At 34.3% G+C, this 19576-nt stretch overlaps 1 protein-coding gene across 24 annotated transcripts in view; it reads left to right on the plus strand.

The window, feature by feature from the left end:
* Positions 1-19576, plus strand: part of MYCBP2 (MYC binding protein 2) — a 198143-nt gene that overhangs the window by 149903 nt on the left and 28664 nt on the right. For 11 of the 24 annotated variants that reach the window (XM_080576146.1, XM_080576157.1, XM_080576164.1 and 8 more), the window contains 9 exons: positions 1306-1491; positions 8080-8181; positions 10797-12440; positions 13474-13643; positions 14544-14788; positions 15431-15598; positions 17194-17351; positions 17788-17987; positions 18391-18540. In XM_080576146.1, coding sequence (XP_080432272.1) covers positions 1306-1491; positions 8080-8181; positions 10797-12440; positions 13474-13643; positions 14544-14788; positions 15431-15598; positions 17194-17351; positions 17788-17987; positions 18391-18540 — 3023 coding nt within the window. The remainder of the gene's footprint in view (positions 1-1305; positions 1492-8079; positions 8182-10796; positions 12441-13473; positions 13644-14543; positions 14789-15430; positions 15599-17193; positions 17352-17787; positions 17988-18390; positions 18541-19576) is intronic. The other 13 variants (XM_080576168.1, XM_080576147.1, XM_080576148.1 and 10 more) reach the window with 4 other exon arrangements.

Here is a 19576-nt window from a genome sequence, read left to right on the forward strand (position 1 = left end):
ACCAATGTGAGTTATATCCAGAAAAAAATATTTTGCAACTCTTGACCTGAAATTATTTTTTTTTCAAATAGTTACTTTTTAAGAATTATAATGCCTTCCCAAATATGTTACTCGCTTCTGGGTTATTATGGTAGGAATGATTGTTGTCCAAGTACTGATTCCAGTATTTTTTCACTATGCTACTTCCAAAATAGTGGAATAAAATTAATGTATTGATATCTATAGGTGATTATTTAGAACATAGTTCCATCTATTTCCTGGTATTTTATTCTTTCATTTTTGAAACTAAAATATCAAGAAAATAAGTATAACATTTAATTTTGGAGTTCTCGGTTAATAAGGGTTAAGGGTGGGTTCCATACACCCAGCAGTCTTTCTCTAATTCCGTGAAAAGACAATTGATAATCACCTAAAACTGAGATTCATTGAGCTGAAAATTCTGTATTAGCTGCTATTTTTTTTCTACTAGATTTTCTAGAATGCTGTCAAAATGATGTGAATTTGCAGAATAAAGTGCTGCTGTTAGGATTTGGTTGGTGATCATTCAAATTTGCAATGCTCTCAAACTCTTGGTCTCTCTAAGCTCATATGACTAAGCTTACCACAACTTATAACATGCTATGATAAACTCTGACTTCTTATTGTAGGCTTCATGTATTTCTAATGCTCATATATAGTTTTTCTGAAAATTGGCATTTAGAAATTAAAACCATGTTTTTAACATGCTAGTTTTTGAAGGCCTTCATTTGCCCCACAACAAATGTCTGTAGTTCTTCAGAAAACCAGTTTCAGTTCCTAAATGGTATTTATTTTTTTAAACGATTTTCAGTCTGATCTTGAAAAACAGCATGACAGAATACCTGTAAAGATATTTGCAAAAATGAGCAAATATTTACCAAAGCCTTGGCACAGAAATATGCTTGCCAAAGCCTAATTACATGTTATCCTTCCCTTCTCATCAGTTTTTCTAATCTTTATCTGCATGTTCTGTTGCATGTGTGTATTACTGTAAATGCTAGGGATTTCTGTTTTTTCTTGGCTGCTGTGCATTTTTTTAGCAAGGTGAATATAAATCTCTATTTTGAAATGTTTTGAATAACTGCAGTAAACTGTCCATGATTTTTAAAAACCCTGCTTGTACTTTCCAGTAATTTTATAGCCATGCATGGGATGAGGTTTTTATATTTAGCCACAACCAGAGCTGTATGTGGCTAAATAAGAGCTTTCTCTATTATAATCATTGAAACTTTAATTGAGCACCATTTTACTCTGCATTTCTGGAGAATGACAAGTAACAGGTTGTAGTTTTGACTGTTTTGCCCACTACAGGTGACCAACTGAGTGCCATACTGAATTCCATTCAGTCACGGCCAAATCTCCCAGCTCCTTCCATCTTTGATCAAGCTGCAAAACCTCCCTCTTCCCTAGTCCACAGTCCATTTGTGTTCGGACAGCCCCTTTCCTTCCAGCAGCCTCAGCCACAGCTTCAGAGTAAGTTTGTCAGCCTTACCTGCCTCATCAGTCCATTTCTGCAGCTTTTACGTTGCTGTCCTCAGTTGCTTACCAGCTGCTAATCATCCCTCAATGCATCTTTCTGGTTTTATTTTGTTGAGTTAGTTTTTCATGATTCAGAAGCATGTGAAGGAATGCTCCTTAAAGAAGTATACCTGTTCAACTTTAATTTCAATATTGACAGTATTTTGCTTTTGTATGTGTCCTGCAGTGCAGATAACATTCATTAAAGTGCATTTCCAGTATTGTATGCAACTGTGGGTTTATAATTAAGGTAAATTTCTTTCATGGTACAAAATGTCAATAAATCTTTTTAGCATAACAAATTGCAGTAAATTCATAGTTTTCAGTTTTCTTACCTCTTAAATTTCTGTGGTTTTTTTTTTTTCATCACTTACAAGTTTTAGGATGTAGCTGGAAAGTTGGAACACCTTGATACTACTTATAAAGCTTTGTACTCTTGTGTTGGGTGCTCATAAGGTTGGTGTGGACAAGCAAGTTTGCACCTGGAGGTGAATGGAAGTTAACCTGATTACTGGTGCAAGAACAGGAAATGGTTTAGGTTTTATTTAGTGAAAAAATAAAAGCTTAGAATTCATTTTGAAGAGCAGATATGGCAGTAAATTCTTCCTTATATAAAGAACACATATAGCATACTAGTCCCCTCCTCTCACCCGCAGACTATTCTGCAGAAGTAAAATGGTTCTTTCTTGCTGACAGTTCACTCTGTCTATAAAGTCCTGAGTCTCTCCAGCTCAGCTTACACAAGTGCTGTGGGAGAGAACGAGATTAAAATCTCTAGCTCACTTTTATAATGACTATCAGAAATAGTCTGACAGTGACTGTGTATACTTCTACTTGGCTTAAACCAATGCCATGAAAAGAGAATGTTCCAAAACCTGATTGCCAATGGCATCAACACACCATTGTTGGGAATTTGACAATTGTATGTTCTTTCCCTTAACTTAAATTTTCCTTCTCTTGTCTTCTTATTCAGTGTTTAATCACAAATAACCCTAATTGCCTTATTTTAAACTTCAGATTATTTGTCCGTTATTATTTAGACTTGTATGAGAAGAAAAACTGATGTTTTTTTATTGGCTGCCCCAAAAAAATTGCTTAATGGATTTGTCTTTCCAGCAGATCTGGTTGGGTAAAAGATACTCATAAAGTTACAATCCAGGGTTTGTGTTTTAATAAGGATTTATTTTTTTATTTGTTTGGCAGCAAGTGTGTTGGTCTAATAAATAAAATAATACCCCCCCCACACACACACAGAAACAAAAAAAAAAGTAAAGTTTCTGTCTGATTTGTTATCTCAGCTTAGTATAGATTTTCAGCTGATTTGGTTATTTGACCTTCCAGCAGTATAAACTGAACCAGAACTCAACCCGACCTGCTGTACCATTGCAGTAACTGTGATTTGATACTAGGACCTTCTTCCTAATAGTTTGTCATGTAATTTAAGATTTCTTGTAAATAATGTTAACTATACCTGAAGGAGATAAATAATAACATTTTTGCTTCCAGGATCAAAAATCAAGAAATATATGAGGGGAAAACAGTTAGAACTTTTTTATTTTTTTGAAAATGTGTTAATCCTCGCTTTACTAGTTCATCCAAACGTTTTATTTAGAATATTGTCTGTGATAGTCAAGGAAATTATCAGGGATCTTTGAAACTTAAGAAAGGTTATCTAGATCAAATATTTTGGTTTAAACAATTATTCTGATATTACCATATTTCTAGAAACTGTACATATTAGAAAATAATGGATTAATTAGTACTGTACGATTATTAGAATAGCGAGACACATATGCAATGAAAATATTTAGACAGAAAAGTTCTGTTTAGATCTAATTTTGCTGTGTATTTTTAATGTGTTCAACTTTACAGGTGTATTAGAGCTGTAACAGAAACCTTTATAACATGTGCCATTTTCATTCATTATTTCCAAAGCACTTAATAGCTTCCTGCTACTAAACATGTAATTAGAATTTAAATCCATTAAAAAACATATCCCAAGGTCAACTGATTTTTGCCCTAGACATGCTTAGTTACAGTTTCAAATTATGTGCTTTGTCCTTAAGCACTTCACGCAATATATTTAGATCTAAAAATTAAAACAAAAGTTTGTAGTCAATACCAGCTATATTAAAGGGACCAATAATAGTTTAACAGTTGAAACTAGATGTTCCCTGCCCTAGATTTCCATGGCTGCAGACGTGGAAAGAAAGAAACATATGTTTTTTGATTTTAGTCTGAGTATATAGCTTAGGCTACCACTTATACTTTCTGTTCTTCTTCAGTTACCTGTCTTCTTGAGGAGTTTTATTTTGAAACATGATTCTGAGGAATGTTAAGATCATGCTGAACATCCTCTAGATTTATTTCCTTATGTAGTTTTTCAGAATATGGAGAAAATTCTTGGTCTGATTGTAATACATACTCCGTGCCAGAGACAGATTGTAGTTTTTCTTTAGAGAAATTTTTAGATAGTTGTTCTTTCTGAGGAATGATTTCTGTTCTTGGCATTTGGTTTGGTTTTCCAAACTGATTTAAGGAAGGGGGTAAGGGCTTTTCACAACTTATTATTTTCAGATACAGTGTCTGGTTATTTTTGCAGAAAAATTAGTGTTTTGGACAACCACTTCCTCAGTTATTATGCTTGAAAAAAACCATGAAGTGTATCTGCTATTCTTATCAAATCAGAAATAGATAAACTAACAAAAGTCCTGTGCTTTTTGTTTTCAAAGAAACATTGGAATTTAATATGGAAGGGTTAATATAAAAAATAAGTAGAAATTGTGTTACTCAGTTTTGTGTTATGTGCTAGGCCTCTATGAAGGGCTGATTGTTCTGTGCTGATAATTCCTGTGCTAATTTTCACAGATGCTCATACAAGGGGGAAAAAAGCTGAGATACTGCTTTCTTTTTTGTGGTGTCAAAGTTAAGAGGCTGTCATCATGTATTTTAATTTCTTGTAAATTTTTTTTATGCAGCTAAGTTCAAAAAAGGCAGAAGAGATGGCATACTCCTACATGGAGTTTAGAAACAGCTGTATTGATTTGGAAACTTAGCCAGGATTTTTTTCCAGGAAGAGCACAAATCTATATATGTTTCTTCATTGATTATTTCAATGAAACATTTTGTAATTACTCCAGCCTGAATATGCTTACTTCTGAGAAATCTGTAAGATCATCAATAACAGATTTGGTCAGGATGGCAGCTTCCCACAGCTGCAAGATTATTATCACTGGTTGCTTGATTAATTTGTCTCTGCATTACGTGAAGAACACAGAAGGCTCAAATTTCTGCTTGGATTCTGAGTGTAGGTGAAGTGCAGAAACCTAGACAGTCAAGCAAGATCTTGTTTCTCAACTTTCAGCAGTGTGCGCTGCATCATAAAACTCCTTTGACGCAACCCGTCAGGGAGATGGGATCTTGCCACATCATTCAACGCCAGTAATTAAAATTTCATAATTGGCTGTTGAACTCTGAGTTTTTGGAGGAGGCTTGCGGTCACAGAAGCTAGACCTTTCTGCCATTTTTCTTCACATCTGAGTTGCTATGGCAAGTGAGGAACAGATCTGTAGACTGAAGAGGCTTTAGACCCCCTCGTTAGCTTCATCTATCACATTCTAACTCTTCCGCTGTAGCCCTGGCAAGTCACTCTGAGCAGTTTGCACAGCACAGCTGTTGTTTCCTGACTCATCTCAATCCAGGCAGAAGGTGCAGTGCTGAGCTGCTGTATATTCATGGTGTCCTGTGAATCACACCGATCTCTTCTATGTCACACTGAAATGACGTAAATGTCGTGATAAGAAGCCTAAGAGTATTGGTTTGACTTTTTTTTTTTTTCCTGATGGTTCTTATTGCGAAAGCTTCATTCCTGAACTAAGTTAAACTGTTTCACACCTTAGGTTTTAAAGATTGGGTCTTCTAAGCTATGTACAAAGCATACATATTTTTTTTCTGTGCCAAACAGTTCAAATCCAAAACCATCCCTGGGGGACTGGTAAGGCAGTTTGGAGGAGAAGTATAAACTGTGGCGAGCTTTATTTTAGAAATAAATCTGGCTTATTGCCTTCAAAATTTATAAAATCATAGATTCATTATTACAAAAGTATAGATTAATGTCATATATTGCTCTAGCACAGGCATACTTCTTTCAATTAATATACTTAAGTGACTCAAGCGTTGGTGATCCAAACCCTGCCTTTGGGTAATAAACACAAATATTATGTTTGCAATGCACTTATATTTTTATAATGATACTGCATTTCAGCTTTTGCTTTAGTTTACTCATTCATTCCCCTACTAATGCTATCTAATACTACTTTCCCTTTTTAATATTTAATATTCAAATGTTTGACTTATGTATATTCTTGTACTTACGAGCAAAAAGAATCTTTATCAGTACAGCACTTGGCATTTTTCGAGATGTGGAAAAAAAAAAAAGGCATACGTTGCTTAGGCAAAAGGGCAAAAGCAGGTCAGTGCATTCCTTCGTCATCATCATGCAGAAAGGCAGAAAAAGAGTGGCATTTCAGAAGAAACTTTAACTTATCTCCACAATCCAGAGACATTTTACCCTCTTTCAGAGTTTAAAAAAAGACTAACACGGACCAGTTGGCAGTATGTCATGCCTTCTGGTTTGGCTTATCAGCTTTTCCTCAGAGGAAGCAGGCGCTGCTTGTAGGACTACATCCTGGCACAGGAATTGAGCTGCCTCTTATGTCTCCATGTTGTGTAGCTTTTCAAGCTGGAGCTATTTCCATGTAGAGAGAAAGAATGTGACTAAAGATGGACTGTCACGATCAGTTGTGACTTGGCAGAGCTTATCTACTGGTTTTTGAAGTCTTTGTAGTCCTTGAGGGTGACTCAAGAAGCAAGAATCATGTCCCTGTGGCTGATCAGCTGTCCTGGATAGGCATAGATTTTTTCCCAAGGCAGCAAGGAGACTATGTGGGGAAACTCATTCTCTTTGAGCCACAATCTCCTTGAAATAACTGAGAAGCAATACAGTGTTCAAGATAAACTAGATTACACCATTGTAAAATGTAAGCATTCTCAGACATAGACTGAAAGAATTAAATGAAAATGTGCATACATTAAATTGGATTTAATAAAGATTTTCATTTAATTATTCCTGTAGTGGTAACCTTATATATCAAATTGACATTTTTAGGCTTGTGTTTACAGAATTGTTCTTGTAATGCTACTTTGTGCTCCTAATGTGTTTTTCTGCATTTTAACTTCAAAAATTGGTGGAGTGACATCCTGCTTCTCAGAAGCTATACAGTTAGTATATGGTCTCAGCAAAGTTTTTGTAGGCATCCAAGTAGGCAATACTATTCTTAAATTTATGCTAATACTGGAATGAGGAAATTTAGATTATTTTATTATTTTAAAGAATGATATTTTTACATGAAGCATGTGTGAACACCTCATTGTAGAGTCTATAGAAGTATTGCTTGTTGCTTAAGGTAGGATTTTTAATGTATTAATGTACAAGTTAGTAAACGTAGTACCAGAACAACAACAACAAAAAAGCCTTCAGCAGTGCAGGAATTGAAATCACTTACTTTCAAGGCGCTTTTCTTCTATTTGTACAAAAGTGTATTTCTGAAACTGAGTATCTTCTAATATACAAAATCTCTTTACAATTATTAATGCAATAAGAATTTAACTTATTTTTTCTAAAGAAAGGAATAAGAAATAAAATTAGAATTAAATACATATATGTATATATGAAAGTAAAATGATAGAATCATAGACTTGAAATTACAAGTCCCTGCTGTTATCTTACTCTGTTGTGGATTATACCAGATTTTAACCTTTTTTTTTTTATTTCCTAAAGGCAAAATTGTTTTTAAGGGCTGGTACAGACTTGTTTTCATGTCTATACTGTTTGATAGGAACTCTTCTACTGCTAATTATGTCTCTAGATAATATTGAGAGACTGAAGTTCACATTACATGTGCTTTTCAAAACATAACATTACAAATGTGCATTCAGATTTGAAAAAGTAAAAGCGTTGGTGGGTTTCATATATTTTTCATCATTCTTTCCAATGATAAGTGGAAACTTATCCAAACTTGGATAAAGTTGGAAACTTTTCCAACACAAACATCCAGATATTCTCTATTTTTACCGAAAGAATGTGAGAAATGGTCACCTAAAAAGATAAGATAGTTTTCAATAATTAATCTCTGAATTTACAGATTAAAAGTTCACATTTGAAAACAGAGTTCGGTTCAAAATTGGATACTGTTAGTTTTATAATAAACCATAAATCTGATTGGCTACTCCGTAAATATTGCATTTTAGATCCTAGAAGTTAATATTTAATTCACAAAAGTTTTTTGTTGTAATTATTGTTTTAAATTCACATCAGGAAAAGCATTTTGAAGTAACTGTTTCTCATTTAAAACTAATGTAGGAGTCTCAATGAATTCAAGAATATCTAACAGAGGAGATGCATATCATTTGAAATGCTTGTTTTTCTCTGCTATTTTTTCCATTGAATCTGTCCTGCTTCTGTGCAACTGTTTTCCACTGTAGAAGCTTCATCCTGCTGCCTTGCTTCTCGTGAGCGTATTTACAAATCTAGTGATGTAGCTGGGCCTGCCTCTGCTATTTCATCTCTCTCTCACAAACTGAAGGGTGGGTATGCATGCAAACATAGCAAGGTTATTCAGATTTTACATTCAAAGTGTTTTTTTTTTTCTCCTTCCACTCATTTTCATGTCATTCATTTAATGAAATTCTGTTTGGAAAGGAAACGTTCAAGTTTGGTATTTGTTGGGAGTTCGCTTATAATCATTTGGTGTTGCTTTGCTGAGTGGCAGTGATTTCATGCTATGTGATTTAGCTATCTCTTACTGTTTCGTTAACAGAAAGGTGACTTAATCTAGTCTAAAAACAATCTATTTTCAAACAATAGGCAAACAAAATATGGAAGAAGAAGGGGGTAAATCGTTTTTTTTTTCTTTGTTTATAGATAAATCAGTTTGATACATAATTATGCAGTTTTTCATTTGGGGGATTTTTTTAGTGCTGACAGTTTAGAATGCTAATTAGGTGTATTTACATGTATAAGTACAAATCTAAACCTTTAGAGTTTTTTTTTAATATTTTTATTGCTAAGAGCTATTGCTAGGTCATGCCTTTCAGTATTGTTCTAGAATGTTTTCCTGCTTGTTTTTCACTGGTAATGCATATACTTTGAAAGTGATACATTGCTGAATGGTTTACTGTGTTTCATGTCCTCTAAGAAGACTAGTGTCTTCTGTTAACTGGTTTTTTACATTAGGAGGAATTCTGTAAATATCTTTAAATGATCATATCTACAGTTTTTTCTTAGCTGGCAAGCCTTAAATTCGTGTTTTTGTTTGTTTATTTCTGGGAGAAGAGTGTATGAAGTAATAATTTTCATTTCTGATTTCTGATTCTGAGTAGACATCTTAAAAATAGTTCTTCAATTTATAACTGAGCTGTCATAAGCAAAATGGTTGGACTGCTATTGAATAAGCATTTTTATTTTTTTCTTTTAGCAAGAACAATCATTTTATAAAACATGATGTACCATGCTATTTCTTCCTTTCCTCCTCCCCCCTGCTCAAAACAAACAAAAGAAAAATGCATAAGAAAAAAGACTAAAGACAGATTGGATTCTCAAAACTGATGATGAAGATACATGAAATGTTCTCATTGTATTCTACTCTTTACATTTAGCATATTATTCATGAATACAGAGAAAATATTTATTTTCTGCACGGAGAAGTACAAACTCCTACTTTGTCCCATGTGCTAGAAAGCAAGGAGAGTACCTTTACCTTAAAGTTTGTTAAATATCTAATATTGGTATTCTTCACTTTTTTCTGTTGATGTTTGTTTTGCTATAAGCTAATTAAATATGGAAAGATCAGAATAATAAGAATTATTTTGTTACCTGAGGAGATATCTGGATTTCTAGTCTTTGTTCCAAAATACTTATTTATTTATTGTGAGATTTTAGCGGTATCAGTAGGAAAAAAAAAGAAAGAGGTAAGCATTAAAGATACTGAATAAAGATGAGTGTGAGTCATCTCTGTTCACATTAGAAAATACAGTCCAAATTTGCAGACATTCTCTGATTAATTAAAACTTTTTTTTCACAAATAATTGTTTCCCCCAAAATGTGCCTGGACCATTGAAAATAGCATTTTAGTGTCTAGAAAAAGTTAAAAAATAAAATTAAAAAAAAATCCACAGTATTGTGGCCTCCTTTTACAAGCTTTACAAGAGAAACTACTTCATTTTAACTAATGAAAATACATTCAAATCAAAGGACTAAACTTTGCAGTGTAATGCCTTGTGGAGAGAGTTATATATAATTATGCATTCATGATCGCTGCGTTGCTTACCAGTAATTTAAACATTGTCTTAATTTTCAAAACACAGTTCTGCAAGAGAGACTGAGTATCTTCATAGAATTATTAGAAGTAGATTGCTTTAACAAGCTACTTACTTCCATATACTAGTTTGGCATTTATTTATTTATTTTATTCTCTGAATTAATATATGCACAAAGTCAGTGTCCATAAGAACAGTAAGTTACTGCATCAGACTATGAGGACGTGATGGTTGATGGTTTAGCTCAGTAGTAATAGAAAAAGTTTGTTAAGAGTAGATTATTGTTCTGGTAGAAGAACATTGATAGCATGTGTTCTTAAAAATGTGGATATTTCAGGTTATCAGTGTGAACCGTTTTAAGCAAATTTGCAAGCCTTTTACCCAATTTGCCTTATAATTGTATTTTCTTCCTGTACTTTCTAACTTTTGAGCATTAGAGTTATAAATATATCTGGTCATACATGTGATCTTTATGCTAGTCTCTTGTTTCAATTAGTCTGACAGTAAAAAAATAACCTTTAATTTCTGTTACAACTGGAGTAAACTTAGTTAATTCCTGGCATTCTAGCAAAGGAATTAAATTGTGCTTCCTTTATTCGAGTTTTGTGGAAATAGTGAACCATGCCTTTTGATACCTCCGTAGTAGTGTTTTCTGTAAAGATTTTCTAACCAATGTTTGGAGATGTATATTTGAATGTTTCTTTGGGAGAAGAAAAATATCAGTATTATTCTAGTGAAAACAGTTCTCTTTAGACTTATTTGCATTATGATGTGAACAGAAGCATGTGTTTCAATTTTATCTTGCATTCAGGTCTTTAATCCTTGTTTCGTATTATTAGAAGTATCGCTGTCAAAATGTAATAACTATAAAATATACTAAACAGGTGACCGAGTGAATTTCACAGGAGCTGCAAGACCGATTTCTCCAGCAGGAAAATCAGACATGTCATCAAAACACAGAGCTGACAGCAGGTCACCCAAGCTTGATGTGCGAATGAATAGAGCTGCTGCTGACCAGAAGAAACCTAGGAATACAGAAGGGTTATCTGCCAGTGAATCTCTTATGCTGAAATCAGATGCTGCAAAATTGCGATCAGATTCTCACAGCAGATCTTTGTCTCCAAATCATAACACTTTGCAAACACTAAAAACTGATGGAAGAAGTACTACTGGTCTGAGAGCTGAATCTCCAGGGCCAGGAACTCGGTCATCTTCTCCAAAGACGAAGACGCTTACAGCAGTTAGGTCTGGTGCTAGTTCTCCACGGTCCTCCTCACCCCATGATAAAACTCTACCTCAGAAAGCTCCATCTCCAGTAAAAACAAAGCTTGATCCTCCTCGAGAACGATCCAAATCAGATTCTTACACATTAGATCCGGACACCCTTCGCAAAAAGAAAGTACCGCTAACAGAACCCTTAAGGGGGAGGTCCACTTCACCCAAACCAAAAATTATTACAAAAGATGGAAAACCTGTTACAGAAACTGAAAACAGAGCTCCCTCCCCTCATGTTGTACAAGAAAATCTTCACAGTGAGGTTGTTGAAGTGTGTACGTCAAGTACTTTAAAGACTAACAGCATTACAGATAGCACCTGTGAAGACAACACAGAATTCAGAAGTCTGGATGATGGTTCTAATAAAGTTCATTTCAGCATAGGAAAAGCTCCCCTGAAAGATGAGCAAGACATGAGAGCATCTCCAAAAGTGAGCCGTAAATGTGCTGGTAGGCACACAAGACCCAAAAAGGAGAAATCCAGTTTTCTTTTTAAAGGAGATGGATCCAAACCTGTAGAGCCAGCCAAGCAAGCAATGTCACCTTCTGTCGCAGAATGTGCTAGAGCTGTATTCGCTGCTTTTCTTTGGCATGAAGGAATAGTTCATGATGCTATGGCTTGTTCATCTTTTTTGAAGTTTAATCCAGAATTGTCCAAAGAGCATGCACCAATCCGAAGCAGTCTTAATCAACAACCTGCAGAGGAAAAAGAAACCAAGTTAAAAAATAGACATTCACTGGAAATATCATCTGCTCTTAATATGTTTAACATTGCACCGCATGGACCAGATATATCTAAAATGGGTAGCATCAACAAAAATAAAGTCCTCTCAATGCTGAAAGAACCACCTTTGCATGAAAAGTGTGAGGATGGAAAAACTGAAACTACCTCTTTTGAAACATCCAGTCACCACACTATGAAATCCAAGTCTCCTCTTCCATTAACACTGCAGCACTTGGTAGCTTTCTGGGAAGATATTTCTTTAGCAACTATTAAAGCAGCGTCCCAAAATATGATTTTTCCAAGTCCCGGTTCTTGTGCAGTATTAAAGAAGAAGGAAAGTGACAAAGATAACAAGAAGACCAAAAAAGAGAAAAAGAAAAAGGAAAAGGTTGAGACTAGGCCAAGGGGAAATCTTTTTGGTGAGATGGCCCAGCTTGCAGTAGGAGGACCTGAAAAAGACACCATCTGTGAGTTGTGTGGGGAATCCCATCCTTATCCAGTGACTTACCACATGAGACAAGCTCATCCAGGTAAGATGAGATATTTTTCTTCCTGTATCTGTCTGCAAAATATATTATACACATACATTTTTGTATTAATTGCTGTTATGAAAATAAGTCAGGCTGCCTTCTCTAATGTTTTACACAGCTTACCATAATATGCTAAATTCAAGCTCAATGCCCTTACTTGTGTAAGTAATTTCAAGTACATACAGATTTGAGCTCTGAAACATGAAGAAATTTTTTGAAACAAGACCAAAACAACAAGCTGGCTTTACAGTTCCTCTCCAGAAAAGTGCAGTTTGTTACACTGTAGGACTTCAAACTGTGCTGAAAAATTTGGATGTAAAAGTATCAAAATTTGTTAATTAAAGTGTCTGTGCTTCTAGAAGTTTTCTATTCTACTACTAATCTGCTATGTCATCACTTGGTATCATTGACTCCCATCTTTTGGTTTAAAATGTATCTTTAGAAAATAAAAATTGAGTCAGTGTCTAGAGTTGTAAACTTTAATCTGAAGGCAATTTATAAAATACAGCCTGAGTCTTGCGTTTTGTCCCTCTACACATGTACCTGAATCTCTTAAGGAGATTGTTTAATTTTAGGAAAATTAGGGAAATGGTTATTAGCTAGGCATTACCTCTGGAAGTTTACTTCTGGATGTATTGGAAGTTAAAGCTTGTTAAAGAACCTCAATATTCAGCAATTATCAATGCTTTGAAATTTTCTGAGAAACAGTAATCAGCAAAGGAATGCACTTTATTCCCGTTTAAGCTTTATTAGCATGTTATTCATTTCTGAAGAGAGCACTGTCGATGTGTTGGACAAGTTCATAATAAACACTTGAAAACTACAGTGTGTTTGCATTCTTCAGATGCTGCATGGGCATTCACCTTGTTTTTTGTTCATTTCTTTCCTTTAATGAGTTGAGAGATGTGGAAAAGGAGAAAAATAGGCCAGGAAAAGACAAGCATCTTCCTCCCCACCCCTTTCATCCCTGTTTTGGGGATTAGAAAAAAATCCTTATTTTGAAATAACTTATTTATTTATTTACCTTGCATAGGTTGTGGCCGTTATGCAGGTGGCCAAGGTTATAATAGCATTGGACACTTCTGTGGAGGATGGGCTGGTAACTGTGGTGATGGTGGTATTGGAGGAAGCACTTGGTATTTGGTTTGTGATCGATGCAGAGAAAAATATCTCCGTGAAAAGCAAGCAGCAGCAAGAGAGAAGGTATTTTTTATCTGTTTTTCTTATGTTTGGCTCTCTATCTGCTTAATAGTAACGCATTCACAACTTGAAAATAGGGTTTGAAAAATTTGGAATTTCAGAATTTTGGAAGGCTTTGAAATACCTGCTAGTGTCATTGATAGGCAATAAGATAGAAACTCTAGCGAACTAGAGGCCAGTCAGCCTCACCTCAAATCCTGGGAAGGTGATGGAGAAAGTGATCCTGGAAATGATTTCCAACCGTATGAAGGACAAGAAGATGATTAGGGACTGTGAGTTTGAATTTATGAACGGAAGATCATATCTGACCAACCTAATAGTCTTCTACAACGAGATGACTGGGCTTGGCAGAGAAGGGGAAAGCAGTAGATACTGATTATCTTGACTTTAGCAAGGCTTTTGACACTCTTCATTGACAAACTGATTGAGGAAGTAACAATTTTGTTCAAAGTGAGAAGTCTTGTTATATGAGATCATAACCAGGTCTTTATGTGATGACATAACCAAACTTGGGCGAACTAGAGCAATTTTTAATGGTAATAGAATGAAAGGTGTTTCTCTAATACTGGTCTTGCCATGATCAATTTCAAATTATTGCTTAAAATACACAAATATGCGGAGTTTTTTTAAGATAAGCAGAACAATGTTGATTTAACTTGAATGAATGAAACCAGATATATTGAAACTTTTTGCACACATAATTCATCCTGAGGCAAACATGAAAACTTTCAGTTGTTATTAAAAGTTTGCAAAGTTTGAAAAATAATAGAAGCGATATTGTATAACAGAAAGCATCATTTTACAACAGGAAGAATGAAGCAACCTTCCTATGCGACAATTGTCAGCTCTTCTTGTGATGAAGAATAATTTAAATATAACTTTTTTTTTAATCAATTTCTATAGATTAAACAATCTAGGAGAAAACCAATGCAAGTTAAGACTCCTCGTGCCTTGCCAACTATGGAAGCTCATCAAGTGATTAAAGCTAATGCACTGTATTTGCTGTCACTGAGCAGTGCTGCTGAACCCAGTATCCTCTGCTATCACCCTGCAAAAGCATTCCAGTCTCAACTTCCCAGTGTCAAAGAAGGAATTTCTGAAGACTTTCCCATTAAAATGCCATGTCTCTATCTACAAACTTTAGCAAGGTAATTAAAGGGAGTATATGAATATTGATTATAATACTCATCTATTTAGTGTTTAAATAAAAATATAGATAGAAACTAAACTAAAACTTACATAAAAATATTTATTTTCCAAATTCATCATGATCTTTGTTCTTCTATTTCCATGATATTGTTCAATTTTTTAGATTGTATTTGCTCCAAGGATTAAACATACCCTAAGTAGCCATAGGATGCTAAATATTTTTAGCGGCATTAGTTTATGTACAAAGAATTTAGAATTTTGTGAAGTGTTTAACTTTCTGTGTTATTCTAGCAGATATGCTCTTCGGAATTCAAAATAGTAAGAAGGAAGCCAGAAAACCTGGGCTTGCCCAGTGTTTCTGAGTAGATCTCACTGTAGCGTCTCACATTTATGACGAATGTACATTTGGCCATAAAATACATGACGAAAAGATAGCACATAGTGATCCCCACCCTGTGTTGGTTACTGTTTAGTTCACTAGTTGGAAATGCCAGTGTATTTTGCGCGAACATAGACATTCCAACTAGCTTAAATACCTTAGGTAAATGGTGAGAGCTGTCTGAATGTATTTGCAAAGGAGTATGTTGTATGTGTATTTCAGTAACTTTTAATCCTAATTTATAAAATCTAATTTGATTTAGGCATCATCATGAAAACTTTGTTGGGTACCAGGATGACAACCTCTTCCAGGATGAGATGAGGTACCTGCGCTCAACTTCAGTACCTGCACCATACATCTCAGTTACTCCCGATGCAAGCCCTAATGTCTTTGAAGAGCCAGAGAGTAATATGAAATCTATGCCCCCAAGGTACTTCCTTGTAATTCTAAGTACTACATACAAATGTTAAAGCATTTGGCATAACCCCAAATTCTAAAAAAATAAAAATAATGGAAAACTTTGCTGTAGTTGAGTAGCTAAAGTATCAGGTCAGCTCCAGTTCATCTCTTGAAATGACAGCAAAAAAACAAAGTCACATGAAACTGTAGTTATAAAAATATCTTCAGCATATTGTATGTATTTTCAACCACTAGCAGTGCAAATTTGAAAATCATATTTGAAACTTCAAGGGTAATGCAGACTGGTTGCTTCTCTCTAGAAACATCGTGATTGCACAGTCTATATATATATATATATATATAAAACAAACAGACAAAAACCCATATGTTGAGAAACTGATGAAGAACTCTTCGCGTACCTCAGGGAAGCTTATCCATAGCAATGGTCCAAGAAAAATAGCTTGTGCCAACTACCTGAAATTTAGTACTTTTTTTACTGTGTTCCATTCTGTAACACAACTGCTTGTGGTGTGGATATACTACCTTTTTGAAAAGAAGTAGCTCTTCCTTTCAAGATCTCATTCTGAAGGGAAGTTTGAACCGTAGGGAATTTAATTACTGTACATTTTCAGTGCAGAAGTTGCTGCTTCTTCCTGTGGGAAGTTAAAATGTCATGGAAGAAATGGCAGGTTAATGCTACATAGGACCAAGAGCAGTAGGTGATTTCTGCCAAGTTAAACCATTTCCTTATCTCATTAAGTTTACTATAATCTAATTAAAGCAATTAAAGATTTTTTTGTTTTGTTTTGCCCAGGGAAAAAAGCCTCTTACTTAATAATAGTATTGAACCAACACAGATGCTTGAAGTTTTCATATGTTGGTGATTCCACATATTATAATGAAGGTGTGGTGAAGGAAAAACTTGCTTTTAATCTGTTTTTATTTCAATATGTTATTTTATACTGACTGAAAAAACAGTTTGTTGGAATACTACAATCTACAATGTAGTCTTTTCAGAGATAGAAATTTTCTAACAAAGCTCCTTAAGAGTGCATCGTATTGGTATATTCCTTTATTAAAACTGTGGACTCCATGGTCTCCTGAGGCCTATAGGGACAGCATAATCTGGGAGTTCTTCTGCAGACTGTAAGAAGTCCTCTGAAGGTAAGGAGTAAAACACGTCAGAGGCATAGCCATAGCAATTGAAAATTGTCTTTAAGACCAGTGATGTTGGAAACTTCCTTCACATAAAGTCCTAATTTCAGTTGGCTTGCATATTAAAAATTCACTTCTTAGATGTTTTCACATACATTTATCAGGGCAATTTTGTCTGAAACTTTAATTCAGGCATGATCTGAATGTTTGCATTCTCTCTGAAAAATACCTAAATTCTTAGAACTTACCATGTACATCATTATATTTTTTAAAAAACTCTTGCATGCTTTTTTACCATGTGTAATTCTAATACATTTCTTCTTTTTCAGTGTTTAAACAGTTTTTGGGTACATAAAACATGCAGCAACAGTCATTATGGAATGCATGTTCCTTTATTTAATATTTATGCATAATTTAAGTATACTCTATATATTTACTAATGGTTCTATAACTTCACTGATTTCATTGTAGTTTGGAAACCAGCCCAATAACAGATACAGACCTTGCAAAGCGTACAGTCTTTCAAAGGTCATACTCAGTTGTTGCATCAGAATATGACAAACAGCACTCAATTTTGCCAGCACGTGTAAAGGCAATCCCTAGGAGACGAGTCAACAGTGGAGATGCAGGTAAGAGCAGAGAAAAAAATTTCAAAGATCAGGCACTGGATTTGTATTTCTTCTTGGACACTGTAAGCAAAAATAAATTTATGTATATAGATGTAATAACTTTTATTTTTGTTTATTCATAAATACTAACTGTTTATTAATCTGCCCAGGATTAGCTTCAGAAGAGCTCAGGAATTACTACAGTTCTGAAATTGGTGGTGCATATTCTGTGCTTGATTTAAAAGCTAAAGTGGCATTTTCTTGGGTTTAGTGTCTGCTTACTTTCTGAGTTGAAGCATCATTTTTACATGTTGCTTTTTTAAATGCATTTTTTTAGAAAAAAATAAAAAAGTCTATCAGTTTTGAAATTGGTCTGCTGCTTTTTATTTTTACTGTGGCTGTAAAATTAAAATGTACAAGCAATCTAATTTATGTATGTTTTTATGCTTTTGAATAGAAGTGGGGTCCTCTCTCCTGAGACATCCATCTCCTGAACTTTCTCGGTTAATCTCCGCCCACAGCTCTCTTTCCAAAGGAGAGAGAAATTTCCAGTGGCCAGTACTGGCATTTGTAATCCAGCATCATGATCTGGAAGGACTTGAAATAGCAATGAAACAAGCCTTACGGAAATCTGCTTGCCGAGTATTTGCTATGGAGGTATTAATATACTGGTGGATCTTCTATGATTAAAATAAAGCATTTGTGAATTGTCTGTTAGTTTTTTATATATATATATATAATTTTTATTATAGATTTAAAACAGGAAATAATTCCTATTTTAAAAACATGTTTTAAATATTCACTTGTATTATCAACTCTAAAAGTTCGGAGTACAAAAATGTTACCTGAAAACCTTCTTCAGTAGCATATTTCATATCTAGAAATGCATTTGTCATTTTAATAAACTGCTTGAGCTATAGAGCAGTGTCTAACTTAAAGACCAGTGCATTATTATTTAACTGTTCAAAAACTTGAGTGTATCTATCTGCTTACATAATTTTTTTTTTTACTCCAGGTTTGCTTAATCAATTGGTAACTTCCTGTGTGCGTTTTATTTTAGGCTTTTAACTGGCTTCTTTGTAACGTCATTCAAACAACTTCTCTTCATGATATTTTATGGCATTTTGTGGCTTCCCTGACACCTTCACCTGTAGAACCTGAAGAGGAGGAGGATGAAGAAAATAAATCAAATAAGGAAAATGCAGAACAAGTATGTGAGGTTCAATATACCTTTCATAAATAAAGTATCTCTGTTGATTTTTGCAATTAATTTAGGAATATTTTCAGTATGTGTAAAAAGGAGCCTTAATCCTCTCTTTGTGAAGAAGAGCCTTAGTTATGGAACGAAAATTTTTAGTCTTAAATTGTACTTGAACTCCTGGATGATCATAGATAAATTAATTTTTCCTCTAAAATTAGCAGATTTTTTGTGATTATGAATTCTGGTCTTTTAATAGATCAGTTTTATGAGTATTCTTAGGAGAGGAAATTAAAACACACACAAACACACAAGCACATTGTTAATCTAGTGGCAAAAAAAAAGGAAAAAAAAAATACTGTTTGGATTCTATTCTCCACTTTGACCCTCAGAAAGAAGAGAAAAGGAAAATTATTTTTCAGAGGAGCTGTCTGCTGTGTCTTTCAGTGTTTTAAGTAAAATCTATAGTTAGTTCTGAAAATCTAGTACGTAAAATGATACTATCTGGCATACCACTATTTCAAAGAGTTAATTCATACAAATTCTTCTAGGTTCATCTCAGATTGAAAATGTATCATATTCATCCTGAATAGTTCAAGAAAGCATTGAAAGCAGTGCTAGAGTGAGGGTAACATATTCCAAACACTCTTTATGCTAGCCTCCAAAATAAGATCCTTTACTATAAAAAAAGAATAAAGAAATACTCTTAGCTGTAGTTTGGATAATTACTGACTGAAATATAAAGCAGCTAAGAAAGGAATGATAAAATATGCCACTTCTACTCTTGGTGGGAATGTTGCTGCCCATCTTTTGATACAATGAGGGGACTTGCCAAATTCGTCTTGGTCACTTGGCTAGGATGAATAAATTTATGGCCTATAGGAACTGACAGCAGTTTACAGCAAATTCTAAATATACTACAGGTGATGTATATTCAAATCATAACCTTCCTTCGGTACTGTGATAATGTGATAAAAATACGTACTTAAACGTATGCACACAAGATAATAAATGTAAGGCAATTTGGTGCTTTTCCAGAACTGTAGTT

This window comes from Anser brachyrhynchus, assembly GCF_964034855.1.
Source record: "Anser brachyrhynchus genome assembly, chromosome: 1".
Lineage (NCBI taxonomy): Eukaryota > Metazoa > Chordata > Aves > Anseriformes > Anatidae > Anser > Anser brachyrhynchus.